Source organism: Heterodontus francisci, chromosome 9, assembly GCF_036365525.1.
Source record: "Heterodontus francisci isolate sHetFra1 chromosome 9, sHetFra1.hap1, whole genome shotgun sequence".
NCBI classification, from domain to species: domain Eukaryota; kingdom Metazoa; phylum Chordata; class Chondrichthyes; order Heterodontiformes; family Heterodontidae; genus Heterodontus; species Heterodontus francisci.
In genome coordinates, this window is record NC_090379.1 from 68,835,373 (window position 1) to 68,851,685 (window position 16,313).

Consider the following 16,313-nt stretch of genomic DNA (forward strand, 5'->3'; position numbering starts at 1 on the left):
CCAAAAGACTTGCAGGTCGGTAGGTAAATTGGCCATTATAAATTGCCCCTAGTATAGGTAGGTGGTAGGGAAATATAGGGACAGGTGGGGATGTGGTTGGAATATGGGATTAGTGTAGGATTAGTATAAATGGGTGGTTGATGGTCGGCACAGACTCGGTGGGCCGAAGGGCCTGTTTCAGTGCTGTATCTCTAAACTAAACATAAACTATCCAAGGCCCCAAACACTCCTTTCAGGTGAATCAGCGATTTACTTGTACTCCTTTCAATTTAGTATATTGTATTCGCTGCTCACAATGTGGTCTCCTCTACACTGGGGAGACCAAACACAGATTGGGTGACCACATTGTGGAACACCTCCGCTCAGTCTGAAAGCATGACCCCGAGCTTCCTGGCGCTTGCCATTTCAACACACACCCCTGCTCTCATGCTCACATCTCTGTCCTGGGATTGCTTCAGTGTTCCAATGATCATCAACGCAAGCTCAAGGAACAGCATCTCATTTACCAATTAGGCACACTACAGCCTGCTGGACTGAACATTGAGTTCAATAATTTCAGAGCATGACAGCCCCCTCCCCTTTTTGTTTTCAGTTATTTAAAATTTTTTTTTTTTTTAGTTTGTTTCATGATTCATTTTTCTTACCAGGTGCCTGCCCTCTGTTTTTTCATGTTTGTGCTTTGGGCCAGAGCTGTCATTTTTCTGTTCATTAACATCCTCTCTGCACTAACGCTTTGTCTTTCAACACATCATTAACATACCGTTTGCCTTTGCTCCATGACCTTCTGGTCAGTTATTCTCTCTGACCCTGTCCTATCAACACCTTCCCTTTAGTTATCTCTTGCCCCACCCCGGCTTTATTTGCTTAAAACCTATTACATTTCTAACCTTTGCCAGTTCTGATGCAGGGTCACTGACCTGAAGCGCTAATTCTGCTTCTATCTCCACAGATGCTGCCAGATCTGCTATTTCCAGCATTTGTTTTTGTAGTCACACGACTAACTGGCTGTTTGAATTTGAACTTGCTGCAAGAAACTCAGAAAGCTCTTTGCTCCTGGACTGAAAACGCTCAGGATTCCTGGACTCTCTGTCTGCTCCCATCTCTTTCTCATGGAACTGAAGACCCATTGAAGACACATGAACCCCCGAGTGAGAAAAGTCTCCTGCAGTGAACAAGGTTTAAGAAGAATACTGGGCTACAACGAAAAGCAAGACCACTTATAAAAGGACTACAGTGAGCTCAAAACACAGTAAAGAAGAAACTCTTCAGATATTGCCTCAAACTTCTCCATTTTATTTTTCTTCTGCTCTTTTCTGTCCCTATTTGCATGTGCATATCGCGTCTGCATGCTAGTGTGGGGTGTGGCGTGTATCCGTGGACATTAACTGAATTAGAATTTAAGTTTAAATAAATTTCACTTTTGTTCTTGAAACCTAAGAAAGCCTGTTTATTTGCCTTATAATTGGAAAGTGGTGAACAAGGATTCACCAAAGGGGAGCTCAAAACACAGTGTGTTTAAAAATTAAACTCTGTTACAATAAGACCAGGTGAAGACAGCAAAAGACCCCTAAGCACCTTTCTCACCTGGTCGTAACAATTGTCAGAATGCAATCTACATTTAAAATGTCAGATTTTGTAAACAGAAAAAATGTACAATATTCTCTCAATATTTTAGGAAACTAATAATTTGTTAAATACAAAGAAACTACAAATGCTGTATATCTGAAATGAAGAAGTGCTGGAAATATATAGCAGGCTCAACAGCATCTTGAGTGTGAAACCTTCAGTCTGATGAAGGATCCCCACCTGAATTGTAACCCCACCTTTTCTCTCTATAGCTGCACACAGACCTACAGTAGTTTTTCTGTGCAAGAAGCTCTTAAATCCAGATTCCATTAACCCGCAAGAGCTCTTCCCAAGGTCTAAACAATGGAAGATGTGTGCTCTCATTTTGACAAAGTGCGTAGCACTTCAATCATACCATTATTCCATTCAGAAGGTAAATAAATTGGTATTATTATGTAAGACCACATGAAATAGAAGTGCAAAATGATGAACTCTACATGCCAATTCCTTTAGTTTATTTGCAGTTCTCACACAAACTGGTTATGTGGAATGCTTCTGTATGGCAACTAGTCAGATATACAACAAGGCTTCACTTATCCAAATAGCAACTATTTTGTTTCTTTTTACCCTTTGTTGATTGCACTGTTCAGTGTGGGCAGCAGTGGTGCGGTGCTTAGCACCGCAGCCTCACAGCTCCAGCAGCCTGGGTTTGGTTCTGGGCACTGCCAGTGCAGTTTGCAGGTTTTCCCTGTGACTGTGTGGGTTTCTGCCGGGTGCTCCAGTTTCCTCCCACAGCCAAAGACTTGCAGGTTGATAGGTAAATTGGCCATTGTAAATTGCCCCTAGTGTAGGTAGGTGGTAGAAGAATTGTGGGGACGTGGTAGGGAATATGGGATTAATGTAGGATTAGTATAAATTGGTGGTTGCTGGTTGGCACAGACTTGGTGGGCTGAAGGGCCTGTTTCAGTGCTGTATCTCGCTATGACTCTAAATTTCCTTATTCTTCATAAGAATACTTGACTGTATTGTAAGCTGAAAACAACTTGAGATGTAGTTTAGGAATTCTATGTGTAAATTGAAAGGTACAATAACATACTCAATCTAGAAGTACAATTTCAAAGAAAAAAGTTTAAGGAAGTGCAGAAAAATAACTGAATTTGTAATTTCAACTCCAGAAACAGTTTTTATTTTCATAATCTTTATTTGGAAAAAATAAATACCTGAGGGGTATATCAAATACTGTCTTACTTTTAGGAGTAGAAAAATCTGTACAATAATTACAATATTTTACACATTTACAAATTTTATACAATTATGCACATAACTCCATGTGGAAAAATTTACATATCTCAGTCTTCTGCTACCAGTTACTGCAATTGAGAACACAGTGGATACAAAATAGTATCTCATTTACATCTAGGACTTGCAACACTGCATTCTCTGCTTCTGGATGGCTCTTTAATTACATTAAAAATTATTTAGATACATCAGATCTGGGCATCTGACTGACTTAAAAATCTTAGTGTATGTCATTGACGTTTTTCATCAAATTCCATGATCGGGTAACCACATTTCAATATGCATCTCCAATTATTTTAAGAGGAATTGAAGTAGAGAAATTTCAGAGTAGCAATGTGCAGAGAGCAGCTTCAACACCTAAGTGGGAATCCTCCAATTGCACAGTCATCATAAGAGAAGGGAACCTGGGAAATAATGAATTACACATTAGCAACAATTCCAGTGACAAACATTTTCATGTCATTACCTCAGATTATACTAATGATCTAATTAAGGTCATTGTTTTATTCTATAGAGCATGTTTATTTAGAAGTGTACAATATCAATTATTTCAAGTCTTGCCTTTAAACACTTTAGTGGATAGATAAGTTTTTTTTCCAGCTCACTCACCTCCCAGTCAGAAGATTCAGAATCCCACACCTGTTCTTCTTCCCACATTATGCGTAGGGATGGATCTGTCACATTAATGAGCTCCGTCTGTATTCTGGAATTATCTCTTCCCAAGGTCAGGTGGTATGGTGTACAGCCATTGTACATCAGCACATTGGGGTCTGCTCCACACCGCACCAATAGTGACACCATTTCAGCATCCTGCTCCTCCACTGCAAAATGGAGGGCTGTCCGACCACTTGATGGCTCCTGTGGAGAAAAACACACCTTACAGTTAGTACTTGCCATGCAAGAGAAAACCAAAAAGTTATTGCTTAATATACCAACAATTGAGATAATTATCAATTAGGAAGTAAACAATTAATATACCTGAGCATTAATGTCAGCTCCCAGCTGAATTAAATCTTTCACCATTTTGTGAAGTCTGTTTTTGACTGCCAAGTGCAAACATGTAAGGCCTGAAATGGAAAGTGGAAAAGTCTCAAATATGTGCAACTAACCAATATTCATTGTCAAATATGTTAAACCTCATTAAATTTCTTGCCTTTAAAGTTTTAAGTTGTATACTTATTACCAAAAACAAGAACCTTCCAAAACAATTAGCTGGTCACAAAATAGTGTAGCTACAGCTATTGACTTTTTTTTTTAATCCATTATATTTTATACTAAATTTACATTTTGACAATGCAGAAACTGGAAAATTATAATTCCTATTTGATCCATAAATATAGTGAAGAATTGTACCATTGTAGTTCTTGCTGTCCAAAAGGTTTCGGATATCGTGCCTTGTGCAGAAATCGCTGATGGTCTTCACGCACGAGAACAAATTCATCTCACAAGCAATGTGCAGAGGTGAGTTTCCATGAATGTCCCTCAGTCCCAGATCTCCTGCAGCCCAAAGCAAAGAATACAGCATCTCAGGCTGCTGCGTGATCACTGCCAGATGCATGGGAGTCTAAACAAAACAGGACAAAGAATTCTGGTGAGAATACTGCAGGGAAAACCATAGAAATGCATAGAACTGAGGAAAATTGAGATATGCAGCAGTTATTTGTGCCCCACTCATCAGTTATTGCATTTATTAATATGCTAGGGGTTTTCCAAATCAAACAGGAACCACTCCATTTAGCTGCTTCTGGCGGAATATATTCTCAGAACCTTACAATCAACCAAGTGTAGTCCCCAATTTATTAAATTAAATTTAAAATAATGCCAGTACTGTGCACAAAACGCCAACTAATATTAGTACAAAATACCATAAACCTGAACCTGTAGTGAATCAGCTGCAAATATTTACCTGTTTCAGGTTATTCTGGTGGTGAAGGTACTGATCCCCGTCTTGGGTGTTGTTGAGGATTTGGAACACAATATCACTGGCCGTGTGGATGATCGCCAAATGTAGAAATCTGAAAGAAGGGAATTGCCATGTTAAAACTTGCTGCATCGGGGGAAACTCTACACAGCAGCTCAGCGCCAAACATGGAACTCTCCAGGATTGCGCAAGCTCGGGTTTTTTGGGTACTTTCCACCCTGTTAAATATTTATCAGACAAGCGCTGGCTGGCTACCTGCCAGGGACTTTCCAGCCTCAAACAGGAACTGCACCGCCCAGCACCACTACTGCGAGAACATCGTGTTCTCAAAAACTTTTTCAACAGACCAATCCTCACACAGTGATTCATTTATATAACACTTCGCTCAGCTATTTTCATTTTAAAAAATCAATAGAATAAAACGCCATCGCAAAGTATTAATTTTCCACTTGGTTTTGCACTGTGGATCTTTAGTACTTGTTGGCGTTTAGAGACCTTCAGCGCTTGGTAAAGTGTTATTTTATAAGAACTGGTTACTTTTTCCAGCTATCTTAACCTGCACTTTCTCCCACGCAAGATTTTGGGGACAATATGCATTTAAAAAAAATTTATTTAGAGGTACAGCACTGAAACAGGCCCTTCGGCCCACCAAGTCTGTGCCGACCAACCACCATTTATACTAATCCTACATTAACCCCATATTCTCTACCACATCCCCACCATTCTCCTACCACCGACCTACACTAGGGGCAATTTACAATGGCCAATTTATCGATCACCCTGCAAGTCTTTGGCTGTGGGAGGAAACCAGAGCACCCGGCGAAAACCCACTTTACTTTTTTTTTGACAAGTACGTTATTCTAAAGGAAAATCTCCCAACTACTTACGTATCTCCATCCTCCGAGACGAAGTCTTTCCAACTCTGAGCTGCCTCCGCCTTGTCGGCCAGGCTCAGCTCCCGAATCTCCTGCAACACCTCCTCGTCCTTCTCATTCATTGAGCCGATGCCGCTGTCACAACGATCCTCCCAGAGCGCGGTCTGCTGCCCAGATCCAAGCTGCAATGAACCACACGGATAATCCAGTTTCCCTTTACTTTTGCTGTGCCCATCCAAGCTGTTGATGCAGCTGTCAAATGTGATGGGATCGGCCATGACTTCTACACAAGAGGTTATTTCCCCGCGAAAGATAGGCAAAAAAAAAACAAAAAAAATCAATGTGTGAAAGACAATGCCAAATTCTCTCTAAGTAACGAACTCCTCTGCCACGTCTCAGGACTGTGAAGCTGCTCTGCAAGACAAGCTATTTTAAAACCTCCCATTTCGGGGCTTTTTCTGGGCGGGGTTTCTTTGTCTCCGCCTCCAAATCTAGTCACGCACAGTGTGCTTTTGGCTGGGAAATTCCAGAGAGCAATTAATGTGCTCAATTAGAAAGAGAACAAATGTACCGAATGGGGAAAGGAGGGAAAATTCCCTCCAAAGGTCCTCAGTTCAGTAATGCAAAGGACGTCCCAGCAGGAATGACTTGGCTACACGTTAATTAAATGTAAAGGCTAACTCTTAACGACTTATAGCACTAGTATAGTTTATGCACATTATTCTGCATATTAATTCACAAAAGATTTGCAGGGTTTTTTTTCGGTAACATTTTCTGGAGCCCTTGCGGTGAACTGCTGGTGGCGTGGGAGGACATTTCGGAAACTGTGAAAATATTAAAGAAAGTCCCATTCATTGGTGTACTGTGTGCACGGGAACATCCCGGCTCAAAAAGGGGAGAGGGGAGGGGGGGTGGTGGTGATATTCGGCACTCAAGATTATGTATCCTGTTCATCATCCCCAAACCAATACCTTGGAAAGTCTGCATGGGAGGGGGGAATTTAAACGAAGGTGGTTTTGAAACAGGATGACCTTTGATTTTCTAATTAATGACTTCTAGGGCAAGGAAGGTAATACATTAAAAATCAAATGCACAAAGACAATTCATCATCGTTTTGCAAATGCATTCTTTTGTGTTTTGCAATTTGTTAAAGATGCCCAACATTCTCTGAAATTGCATAGGATGCATTAAAATAACTTTTAATTACTCTTCGAAAAGCAAGCTCCTGTGTTTTGCCCACTAAAACCTCCGGTGAAATACATTTAAGCAATTTAGACCATTGACAAGAAACTTATGATTGCAATATTTTACTGTTTCAAAATTTGTTCTCTCACAGAATTGTTACAGTGCAGAAGGAGGCTATTTGGCCCATCGTGTCTGTACTGACTCTCCGAAAGAGCAATTCACCTAGTGCCATTCTCCACATAACCCTGCACGTTCTTCCTTTTCATATAACTGTCTAATTCCCTTTTGAATGCTTCAATGGAACTTGCCTTCACCACAGACTCAGGCAGTGCATTCCAGACCTTCACCACTCGCTGTGTGAAAAAGATTTTCCTCATGTTGCTTTTGCTTCTTTTACCCATTACTTTAAATCCATACCCTCTCGTTCTCGATCCTTTCACAAGTGGGAACACGAGACCTGGGTGTCCTTGTACACCAGTCGCTGAAAGCAAGCATTCAGGTGCAACAAGCAATTAGGAAGGCGAATGGTATGTTGGCCTTCATTGCTAGAGGATTTGAGTACAGGAGCAGGGATGTCTTACTGCAGTTATCCAGGGCCTTGGTGAGACCACATGTGGAGTATTGTGTGCAGTTTTGGTCCCCCTATCTGAGGAAGGATGTTCTTGCCATGGAGGGACTGCAAAGAAGATTTACTAGGCTGGTTCCTGGGATGGCAGGATTAACGTATGAGGAGAAATTGGGTTGACTAGGCCTATATTCACTAGAGTTTAGAAGAATGAGAGGGGATCTCATAGAAACCTATAACATTCTAACAGGACTAAACAGGCTAGATGCAGGGAGGATGTTCCCGTTGGCTGGGAAGTCCAGAACCAGGGGTCACAGTCTCAGATACGGGGTATGCCATTTAGGACTGAGATGAGGAGAAATATCTTCACTCAGAGGGTGGTTAACCTGTGGGATTCTCTACTGCAGAAGGCAATGGAGACCAAATCATTAAATATATTCAAGAAGGATAGATATATTTCTTCATGCCAAAGGGTTTAAAGGACATGGGGAAAAGGCACAAACAGGGTACTGCATTAGACGATCAGCCATGATCTTTTTTGAATGGCGGAGCAGGCCCGAAGGGCGGAATGGCCTACTCCTGCTCCTATTTTCTATGTTTCTATGTTTCTAACAACAGTTTCCCCCTATCTACTATGTCCAGATCTCTCATAATTTTGAATACCTCTATCAAATCACCTCTCAGCTTTCTCTTCCCCAAGGAAAACAGTCCTAACTTTTCCAATCTATCTTCATAACTGAAGTAAAAGCAAAATACTACGGATGCTGGAAATCAGAAATAAAAACAAGAAATGCTGGAACCACTCAGCAGGTCTGGCAGCATCTGTGGAAAGAGAAGCAGAGTTAACGTTTCAGGTCAGTGATCCTTCTTCAGAACTAGCAAATATTAGAAATGTAAAAGGTTATAAGCAAGTAAAGCGGGGGTGGGGCAAGAGATAACAAAAGAAAAGGTGTAAATAGGACAAGGTCACAGAATAGCTGACCAGAAGGTCATGGAGCAAAGGCAAACCATATGTTAATGGTATGTTGAAAGACAAAGCATTAGTACAGATAGGGTGTTAACGGACTGACAGTTGAACAGCCGCAAGTACAAACATGAAAAAAAAAACAGTGGGTAAGCCCTTCATCGGGTCACTGACCCGAAACGTTAACTCTGCTTCTCTTTCCACAGATGCTGCCAGACCTGCTGAGTGGTTCCAGCATTTCTTGTTCATAACTGAAGTTCCAGTCTTTGTTTGTTTATGGTTATTGTCACAATAAGAGATATCACTCTACATTAAAATACAGTTGAAAACCATGCAAAGTTCTTGCCTGGATAGTGTCATGCAGGCCCCCACCTGCCAAGCATGAGGCATATTAATTTTGCCACATGGACATTAAATTTCAAACTGTTGTTGAAGTGAAGAAAGGACTTGCTTTAAAAAAAATTGCCTGATCTTGGCTGCAAGGACATTTGCATATTAACAGACAGTGTTTGGAAGGACAAAGCAGCCATTCCCTGACACATTCAACCCACAATGGACTTTTGATCACCAGGTGTTGAAGGTGGGAGAGCTCGAATTCCAGGTTGACTGCTAAGATGGCCGAACACACAAACGGACAAGGTCAAACCAGTTAGTCACATGACTAACCTGCTGGGCAACCTGAGTTTTTGGAATTTGTACAAACAGTTTGGGCAGAAAGCAGAATGCTCCTGGACTGAGAAGATCTCTCCTGGCTGGCTTGCCACAGCCTCTCCTGTCTGCCTGCTCCCATCTCTTTTTGCAAGCCTCTGAATCCACTGATAATACATGAACCCCAAGAGAGAAAAGTGTCCTACTGCGAACAAGGTTTAAGAAGAATACTGGGCCCCAACGAAAAGATCAAGGACTCTACCGTGAGCTTGAAGAACTGTAACAGCGACTCTTCGATATTGCCTCAAACCTTTCCACTTTATTTTCTTCTGCTGTTTTCTGTCTCTATTTGCGTGTGTGTATCGCGTGTGCATGCTAGCGTGGGCACGTCGTGTATCCATAGGCTTTAACTGAATTTGAGTTTAAGTTTAATAAAATTTCACTTTTCTTCTTTAAACCTGAGAAAACCTGTCGTGCTGGTTTCTTTGCCTGATAATTGGAAAGTGGTGAAAAAGGATTCACCAAGGAGCAGCTAAAAACACAATGTATTTAAAATTAAACCCTGTTACTGTAAGCTCAGGTGAAGGCTGAAAGGGAACCCTAGACCTCTTTCTCACCTGGTCATAACAGTAGTAATAGAATATTTTCACAGTAAATATTTGAAATGCATCTCCGAAGGGAAAACCATGAAATTTGCACAGTATATATTCAAAAGTGCATACAAAGGAAAATACAAAACATACTTCTTGAATAGTTAAGGATTTACTAATTTAAAAAGTTTTGTTTAAATAGTTAAACAATTTTATTTCAACATATGTATTGATCTGTGATACCTTTCCAAAATCCTGAATATGTTGCCGCCTTCAAAATTGTGCCCATCTTCCTCACAAGTCCTTATTTGAATCTCTCTAATCAGGTTTCTGTCCTGCCTTAGCACTGAAGTTGCCTTTATCAAAGTCACAAATTAAATTCTATGTGACCGTGACTGTGGTACATTAGCCTTCTTCATCTTTCTCAACCTGTTTGCAGCCTTTGACACAGTTGACTACACCATTCGGCTTGAAAACCTTTTTTCTATTGTCCAGCTGTCTGGGACTGTCCTTGCCTTGTTCCACTCTTAAATATCCATTTGTAGCCAATGAATCTGCTGCAATGGCTTCTCTTCTTGCCCCCGGACCTCAAAGTCTGGAGTCTTTTTAAGTCCCCTCCTATTTCCAATCCACATGTTTCCCTTTAGCAACATGACCTGAAGATATGATGTCAGGTCCCACATGCGCACTGACGACACCAAGCTCTATTACACCTCCGCTTCTCTCGACCCTTTCAATGCCTCTGTATTGTCAGACTCCTTCTCTAACATCCTGGATGAGTTGCAATATTCCCAAATTAAATTGGGAAGACTGAAGCCATTGACATCTTCCCTGCTACAACTTCCATTCCCTAGCCACTGACTCTATCCCCAACATCCAGTCCTGGATGAGTTGCAATATTCCCAAATTAAATTGGGAAGACTGAAGCCATTGACATCTTCCCTGCTACAACTTCCATTCCCTAGCCATTGACTCTATCCCCTTCTCTGGTTACTGTCTCAGGCTGAATCTGACTATTTGCATCCTCGCTGTCCTACTTGATCTCGACCTGAGCTATCGACCACATATCCTTTCCACCTCAAAAACCTCCTTATTCCACCTCTGCAACATCACCCATCTCCCCACGCCTCCTCAAGCTTCAGCCCATCTGCTGCTGAGACTCTCATTCATGCAGACTCAACTATTCCAATATTCGCCTATAATAAAAGCAAAATACTGCGGATGCTGGAAATCTGAAATAAAAACAAGAAGTGCTGGAAATACTCAGTAGGTCTGGCAGCATCTATGGAGAGAGAAGCAGAGTTAACGTTTCAGGTCAGTGACCCTTCTTCAGAATACTTTTAAAGTTTTTTAATATCAAAAATAAATACATTAAGAAACTATTAAATGATTGTATATAGTTTTTTTGAAGTTATTTTTCATGGTTTTAAATCAGTTTACTCACTGGTGGAAGACTGGGCACTCTTATTAAAAATGCATATTTTTGGTGCCATACCCATTTTCAGCTGTATTAATAAAACTGTACCATATACCCCTCTTAAATACATCAAGGGATACTTTATAATGGAAAGAAAAAAGAACAGATTAGGCTGCCCAATTGTGCTAGTTTATGGAATTTTACTTTTGTGATTATGCAAATTAATTTTTTTGGAAACTTGAGCTGTAATCTAACCAGCACAATTGCAAATGAATTTTGGGCACAACTTCCCAATTGTGGCCAATGTGGAAATTCTACAGCAGTTCCTTTAAATTAAGACTAATAGAAATATGCCGTTGTACATAAAGTCCTTGAGCATTTTTGAAATAATACAACTGCATGTTGCAATGTGGGTCCCAGGCAGGAGTTTGGGACTATTTTACCATGGTGGGGCATTCCATTTCTGGAAAGCCTGACAAAGCTTGTCTGGCTACAATTGTGCTTCCTGTTGACAACAAGAGGATTGCATAGATCGTGGTCATTGAATGGTTCAGACCTGGCTGTAGGAGGCTTTGTGAAAGTAATCAGGATAACAGATTACTCAAACTCAGGATTGGCCCAAACTCCAGAGAGTGCCCTCTACTGGACCAATATGATTTCCTGTGCCATTAATTTCTCTTAATTCCCTTATTTATCTTGCCAACTTTTTTGTTCCCTCTTCTCCTGAAGGTGTTAATTTCTTCATGAGATATGAACCCATGGGTACTGGTTGTCCTCTGGCGCCTCAGCTAAATGGCCGTTATCCTTGTGCGAGCATTGAAAGTGACTTTTTAAATGTAAGTGAAAAGTGACATACTGTATCGGATTAAATTTACCAAAAAAAGTCTTTAATAAAGATCTTCTTGAAAGGCTGCTACTGAAACTAAAAGGAGTGGGAATTCAGGGTAAAACCTGGATGTGGATAAAGAAACAGTCAAAGGTACTTGTTTGGGAAGTGATTTTAGGGTGGGGAATGTACTGAGTGGAGAGTCCCAGGGTTCAGTACTAGAGCACTTACTCTTCCCAATCCACATTAATGGCTTAGATGTAAAAACCCAATGCAAACTGGTTAATTTTGTTGATGATACAAAACCGGGGAGAAGATTAAAAAAGACAGGGCTCTACAAAAATAGATAATAGTTTTCAACCTTCTTATTTGGAAGGAGATCTTTGTGGGCATCCTACATGCTCTTCAATCTACTATTATTGGGCGTAATTGTTAGATCTGGACTACACTAATTCAGAATGGCAGAGAGTAAAAGAAGCAGTTTTCAGTTTGTATGAGGTGTGGTCTGCTTATGGAAATTGTCATCAAGCTGTTTACATTAAAAAATGGTGTTGGAAAAAAAACTATTCCCATAAAATTGACAATGCCAGTTTCTTTATTGATTAGTTGGAATCTTCTTGAAATAATGAAAAATAATGATTGAGACTGTAAGTAGTCAGGATTTTGTCAAGGCATTAAATTAAAAAATATAACTAAAGTATCAGCAAAATACTGCGGATGCTGGAAATCTGAAATAAAAACAGGAAGTGCTGGAAATACACAGCATCTGTGGAGAGAAAAGCAGAGTTAATGTTTCAGATCTGTGACCTTTCATCAGTGTTTGTATGATTTCTGATGAAGGGTCACAGCCCTGTATTTCCAGCACGTTCTGTTTTTTATAACTGAAGTATCGACTCATCCTGGAAAGAACGAAAGAAAGAACAGATATTTACATTGAACCTTTTATGACCTCAGGATATCCCAAAGCACTTTATAGTGAATGAAGTACTTTTGACATATAATCACATGTAGGAAACGCATCAATTTGTGCACATTTCCAGTACCTAGTGTACTTGTGATGCTATAGATATTCGTCTGGTTTTAGGCCCAGAATTGGTGCTGCACCGGCAGTATGCGTCCAACTTGGAGACCTGAAGCTGGTCTGAAATTGGACTATGGACCTTATTTCAATAATTTAGGCAAGCAGCCAGCATCTGCTGCCCCCTCCACAGTCCACTTGAAGGGATGAATTTTGAGCTGCTTGCCTCATTGACAACAATACTTTGAGATGTGCTGGGGTGGGGTTTGGGAAAGACAGCAGGAGGGGGGCAGAAGCATTGAGCAACACCCAACAGGATTGTTGTGGAGCCAGGAGGTGCACTCCTGGCCCTACTACCACTGCATGATTTAAAATTACTTATTTGCTGGTGGTTGCTTGCAGGCCACTTCCACACCAGGAAAACTTGAATGGAGCAGGCCCAATGCCTGCTTCACTTAATGCGGCTCAATCTTTCAGAGTGCTCCTAAAACAGGTGTTAGCCAACACATTACCATATACAAGTGGCCTATTGCCTGTATTAGGCAGCTGCCCCGGATGATTGAAAATTGTCTGAGGCCAATTTCTACTGTCTACTGTCTAAACAACATCTACTTATTTTGTAGCTATTTTCAATAGTTTTCCCACACTAGGAAATTATCAGAGGCCGCACTTTCATTATTCAAAAATATTTAATAAACCATTTGAAAATTGAATGTGTGGACAGATTGCTTGATTTGAACAAAATAATGAATCCAGTTTCCAGTAAACCAAACAACAAATTTTGTTTCTATATAATTTCATATAATGAGGGCCAATATGTATTTGTTCAACTGGGCATGAATGGACATGTCAGCTGATTACCTGTAATGCTGCTTACTGATATAGCAGTGATAAGTACAGACTTAAAATTTACAAAATCTTTTGGTACAAAATTCCTCGGGTATTCTAACTGGAAAATCCTAGGGAGAAAAATCACCTGAGTAGTCCCCAAAATTCTTTAAAGCGAGATGGTTCTGCAGAACTATTATTTCCATCTGTAAAGGAAATATATATATTATATATATATATATATATATATGTGTATATGTATTTTCTGCTCCACTTTGGAGCCAGTTTACCTTCAAGTTAACATTGCTGTAATGTCAGACACAGATAGCTGGCACAGTGACCATTTTTCAGTCATTTTCATCGTAGCTGAGATAGCTGAACTGTTCTCTGGATATTGAGAAGCATGGACAGAGTCAGACACAGTCATCCAATCACAGTGTTAGGATTGGGAAAATATGTAAGTGGGAGCCTTGAAAAAATTGAGGTTATGGTAGCAGTGGCAACTTGAGAGAGCCTGGGATGCCAAGCAAGTTAAAATTTAAGTATAATTTTACCCTCAATGTGCACTCCCCAGGCACATTGTGCTGAATTTTACTAGCCCTCCGGCGTCAGGGTTCATCCGAGAGAGGCCTGCCTTGACACCCTACGCCGAGAATGCCCCACCGCATTTTACCAGTGGTGGCGGAGCCTCTGTGCGGCACCATTGCAGGCCAGAAGGAGTGACTGTCACATGGGTACGGGAACTGGTCTTGTTTCTGTTGCCTACTCACCTATTTGCATAATAAAAATAAGGCTGTATTTGCTGACAACACAACCACTGGGTGGCGAAGTACTAGCATATGCGCAAATGCAACCTCTTCCACTGAGACGTCACTGTCTGCAATGTTCAAGCAGCTGCCATGATTAAAGATGGCGCTGCTCGATTTACCACAAAAAACAAATTCAACCCGAAAATACCCTCAATGGCTGCCATCGCCACCTCCATACCCCCCCCCCCCAACCGTCCCCCGCTCTCTCCTGCTGGTAAGGAAGGATGGAATGGATGAGCCTCTGTTTTTCTCCAGTACTGAATTGCAGTGTATTGGATGTTTAATCAGTCTGTAACTGTCTCTGTTGGGTGAGTAGGCAACAGAAACAAGACCAGTTCCCGTACCCATGTGACAGTCACTCCTTCTGTCCTGGGTGTGCAGAATTAACCGTGAGTCCCTCTATCCAGCTTTACCTGCTATATCTGGAAAAATGCTGAACCTTTCACTTGTTGGTCTGCTCAAACTGAGCTCAAGGCCTGAATATTGAACAGAATGACTCATTAATTCTTTGAATAATACTATGATTGAACAGCAGGTTCTGATTGATTTGGCCAAAGACTGGAAAAATTCCTGTACATCAATCTTTCAACAGGGAGTGTGAGGATCATCTGGCTCAGAGTGTTTTCGAGATATAGGCGTAGGCATCGACAGCTAACTCCTGAGAATTTACAGCAAAGACTGTGAGCATGAGGAGATCTAACAACTGGGAGCTGAAACTCTTGAACTGGCTCTATTGTCACTGTGTTTGTGTGTCCGGTATAAGCGCAGGAGTTCTGTGCCTCTTGTTTAGAATAAACCGATGAAAAGCGCCATTCGGTATTACTCTCATTGTGGGTTTTACTCCAGTTAGACAAACCTTTGCTGGCTGAAATTAATTCTGCAAGATCCCAGCAAAAACACCAGGAAGTGGCGTGGCCTAGAGTGAGCGGCCAGAGACCGCGGTGGGAGTGGAGAGCGAGCGGCCAGAGAGCGGGGTGGGGGGGGGTGCAGGGGTGTGGGGGGAGGTCTGGAGTGAGCAGCTGAGTGGGGGGAAGTGGCCGGTGGGGCAGGAGAGAATAGCTGATGACATTTTCCCGCGCATGTGTCAATTACTCCTGGCAAGACGTAGGCTGTGCATGCGCAGCATCTCACTGAGAGCAGGAGACCGTTTGCGCATGTGCGCAGCTTGGAGCGCTCTGATGACATCAGCGGGCCACTGTGTTGTCAGGACTCACTTTGTAAAATTAATTCAAATGCATGTTAATGAACTTACCTGGACCAGGTGGTCATCCCACGCCGATATTCTGGCCAGTGGCTGAAAGCCCCACACCTTCGGATCCCTGTTTGGGGAACCGAGGCGAGACACTGGTAGGGAGGGAGGAGGAGTGCAATTTTCAGGTTGGGAGTGGGGGAGGAGCGGAGAAAACTGATTCCATTGGCTGAGGGGATGGTGGGAAGGGGTTGAAGGGCAAAGAACTTTAAGATTGGGGGTGATAGGTCAGAACCGGCAATGTATTGTTTTCGGTGGGGAGTGGGGGGGGGGGGAATGGTAATATGAAACCTTTTTATATCATTGTGGGGGAGGGCAGTTGAAAGAGGGGCCTCGCTTTTTTTTGTCGTGACCTTTCACATTTTCCCTTTAAAAATGCAAATTTCTTCTAAGGGCTTGAAGCCCTTTAAAAATGGCGCCGGCACCTGCGTGGTGGCGCTGGACGCCATTGTCGGGGATGGAGCAGCTGCCCCCTTTATGTTATCGGGGATGGCCACTCCACTCCCTCTATTTAAATGAGCCCCCGCGATGGCAGTTCCGCACGAGCGGACTG

The 16,313-nt window shown here is 41.7% G+C and overlaps 1 protein-coding gene across 1 annotated transcript; it reads right to left on the reverse strand.

Annotated features, from left to right (window-relative positions):
- Positions 1-2,747: 2,747 nt before the first annotated feature.
- Positions 2,748-6,081, reverse strand: nfkbiab (nuclear factor of kappa light polypeptide gene enhancer in B-cells inhibitor, alpha b). Its single transcript, XM_068039276.1, has 6 exons — positions 5,674-6,081; positions 4,772-4,880; positions 4,219-4,429; positions 3,844-3,932; positions 3,475-3,723; positions 2,748-3,269 (listed from the first exon to the last, which is right to left on the reverse strand). Exons 1-6 carry the CDS (start codon positions 5,937-5,939, stop codon positions 3,216-3,218), a joined length of 978 nt encoding a protein of 325 aa, XP_067895377.1. The 5' UTR covers positions 5,940-6,081; the 3' UTR covers positions 2,748-3,215.
- Between the last annotated feature and the right edge of the window lie 10,232 nt (positions 6,082-16,313).

Coding starts and splice junctions, on each gene's coding strand:
- nfkbiab (XM_068039276.1), bottom strand. CDS start 5,939: ATGGCCGATCCCATCACATTTGACAGCTGCATCAACAGCTTGGATGGG. Junction 3,933..4,218: donor GGACAGCAAGAACTACAATG/GTACAATTCTTC, acceptor TTTCCATTTCAG/GCCTTACATGTTTGCACTTG. Junction 3,724..3,843: donor GAGCTGACATTAATGCTCAG/GTATATTAATTG, acceptor TTTTCTCCACAG/GAGCCATCAAGTGGTCGGAC.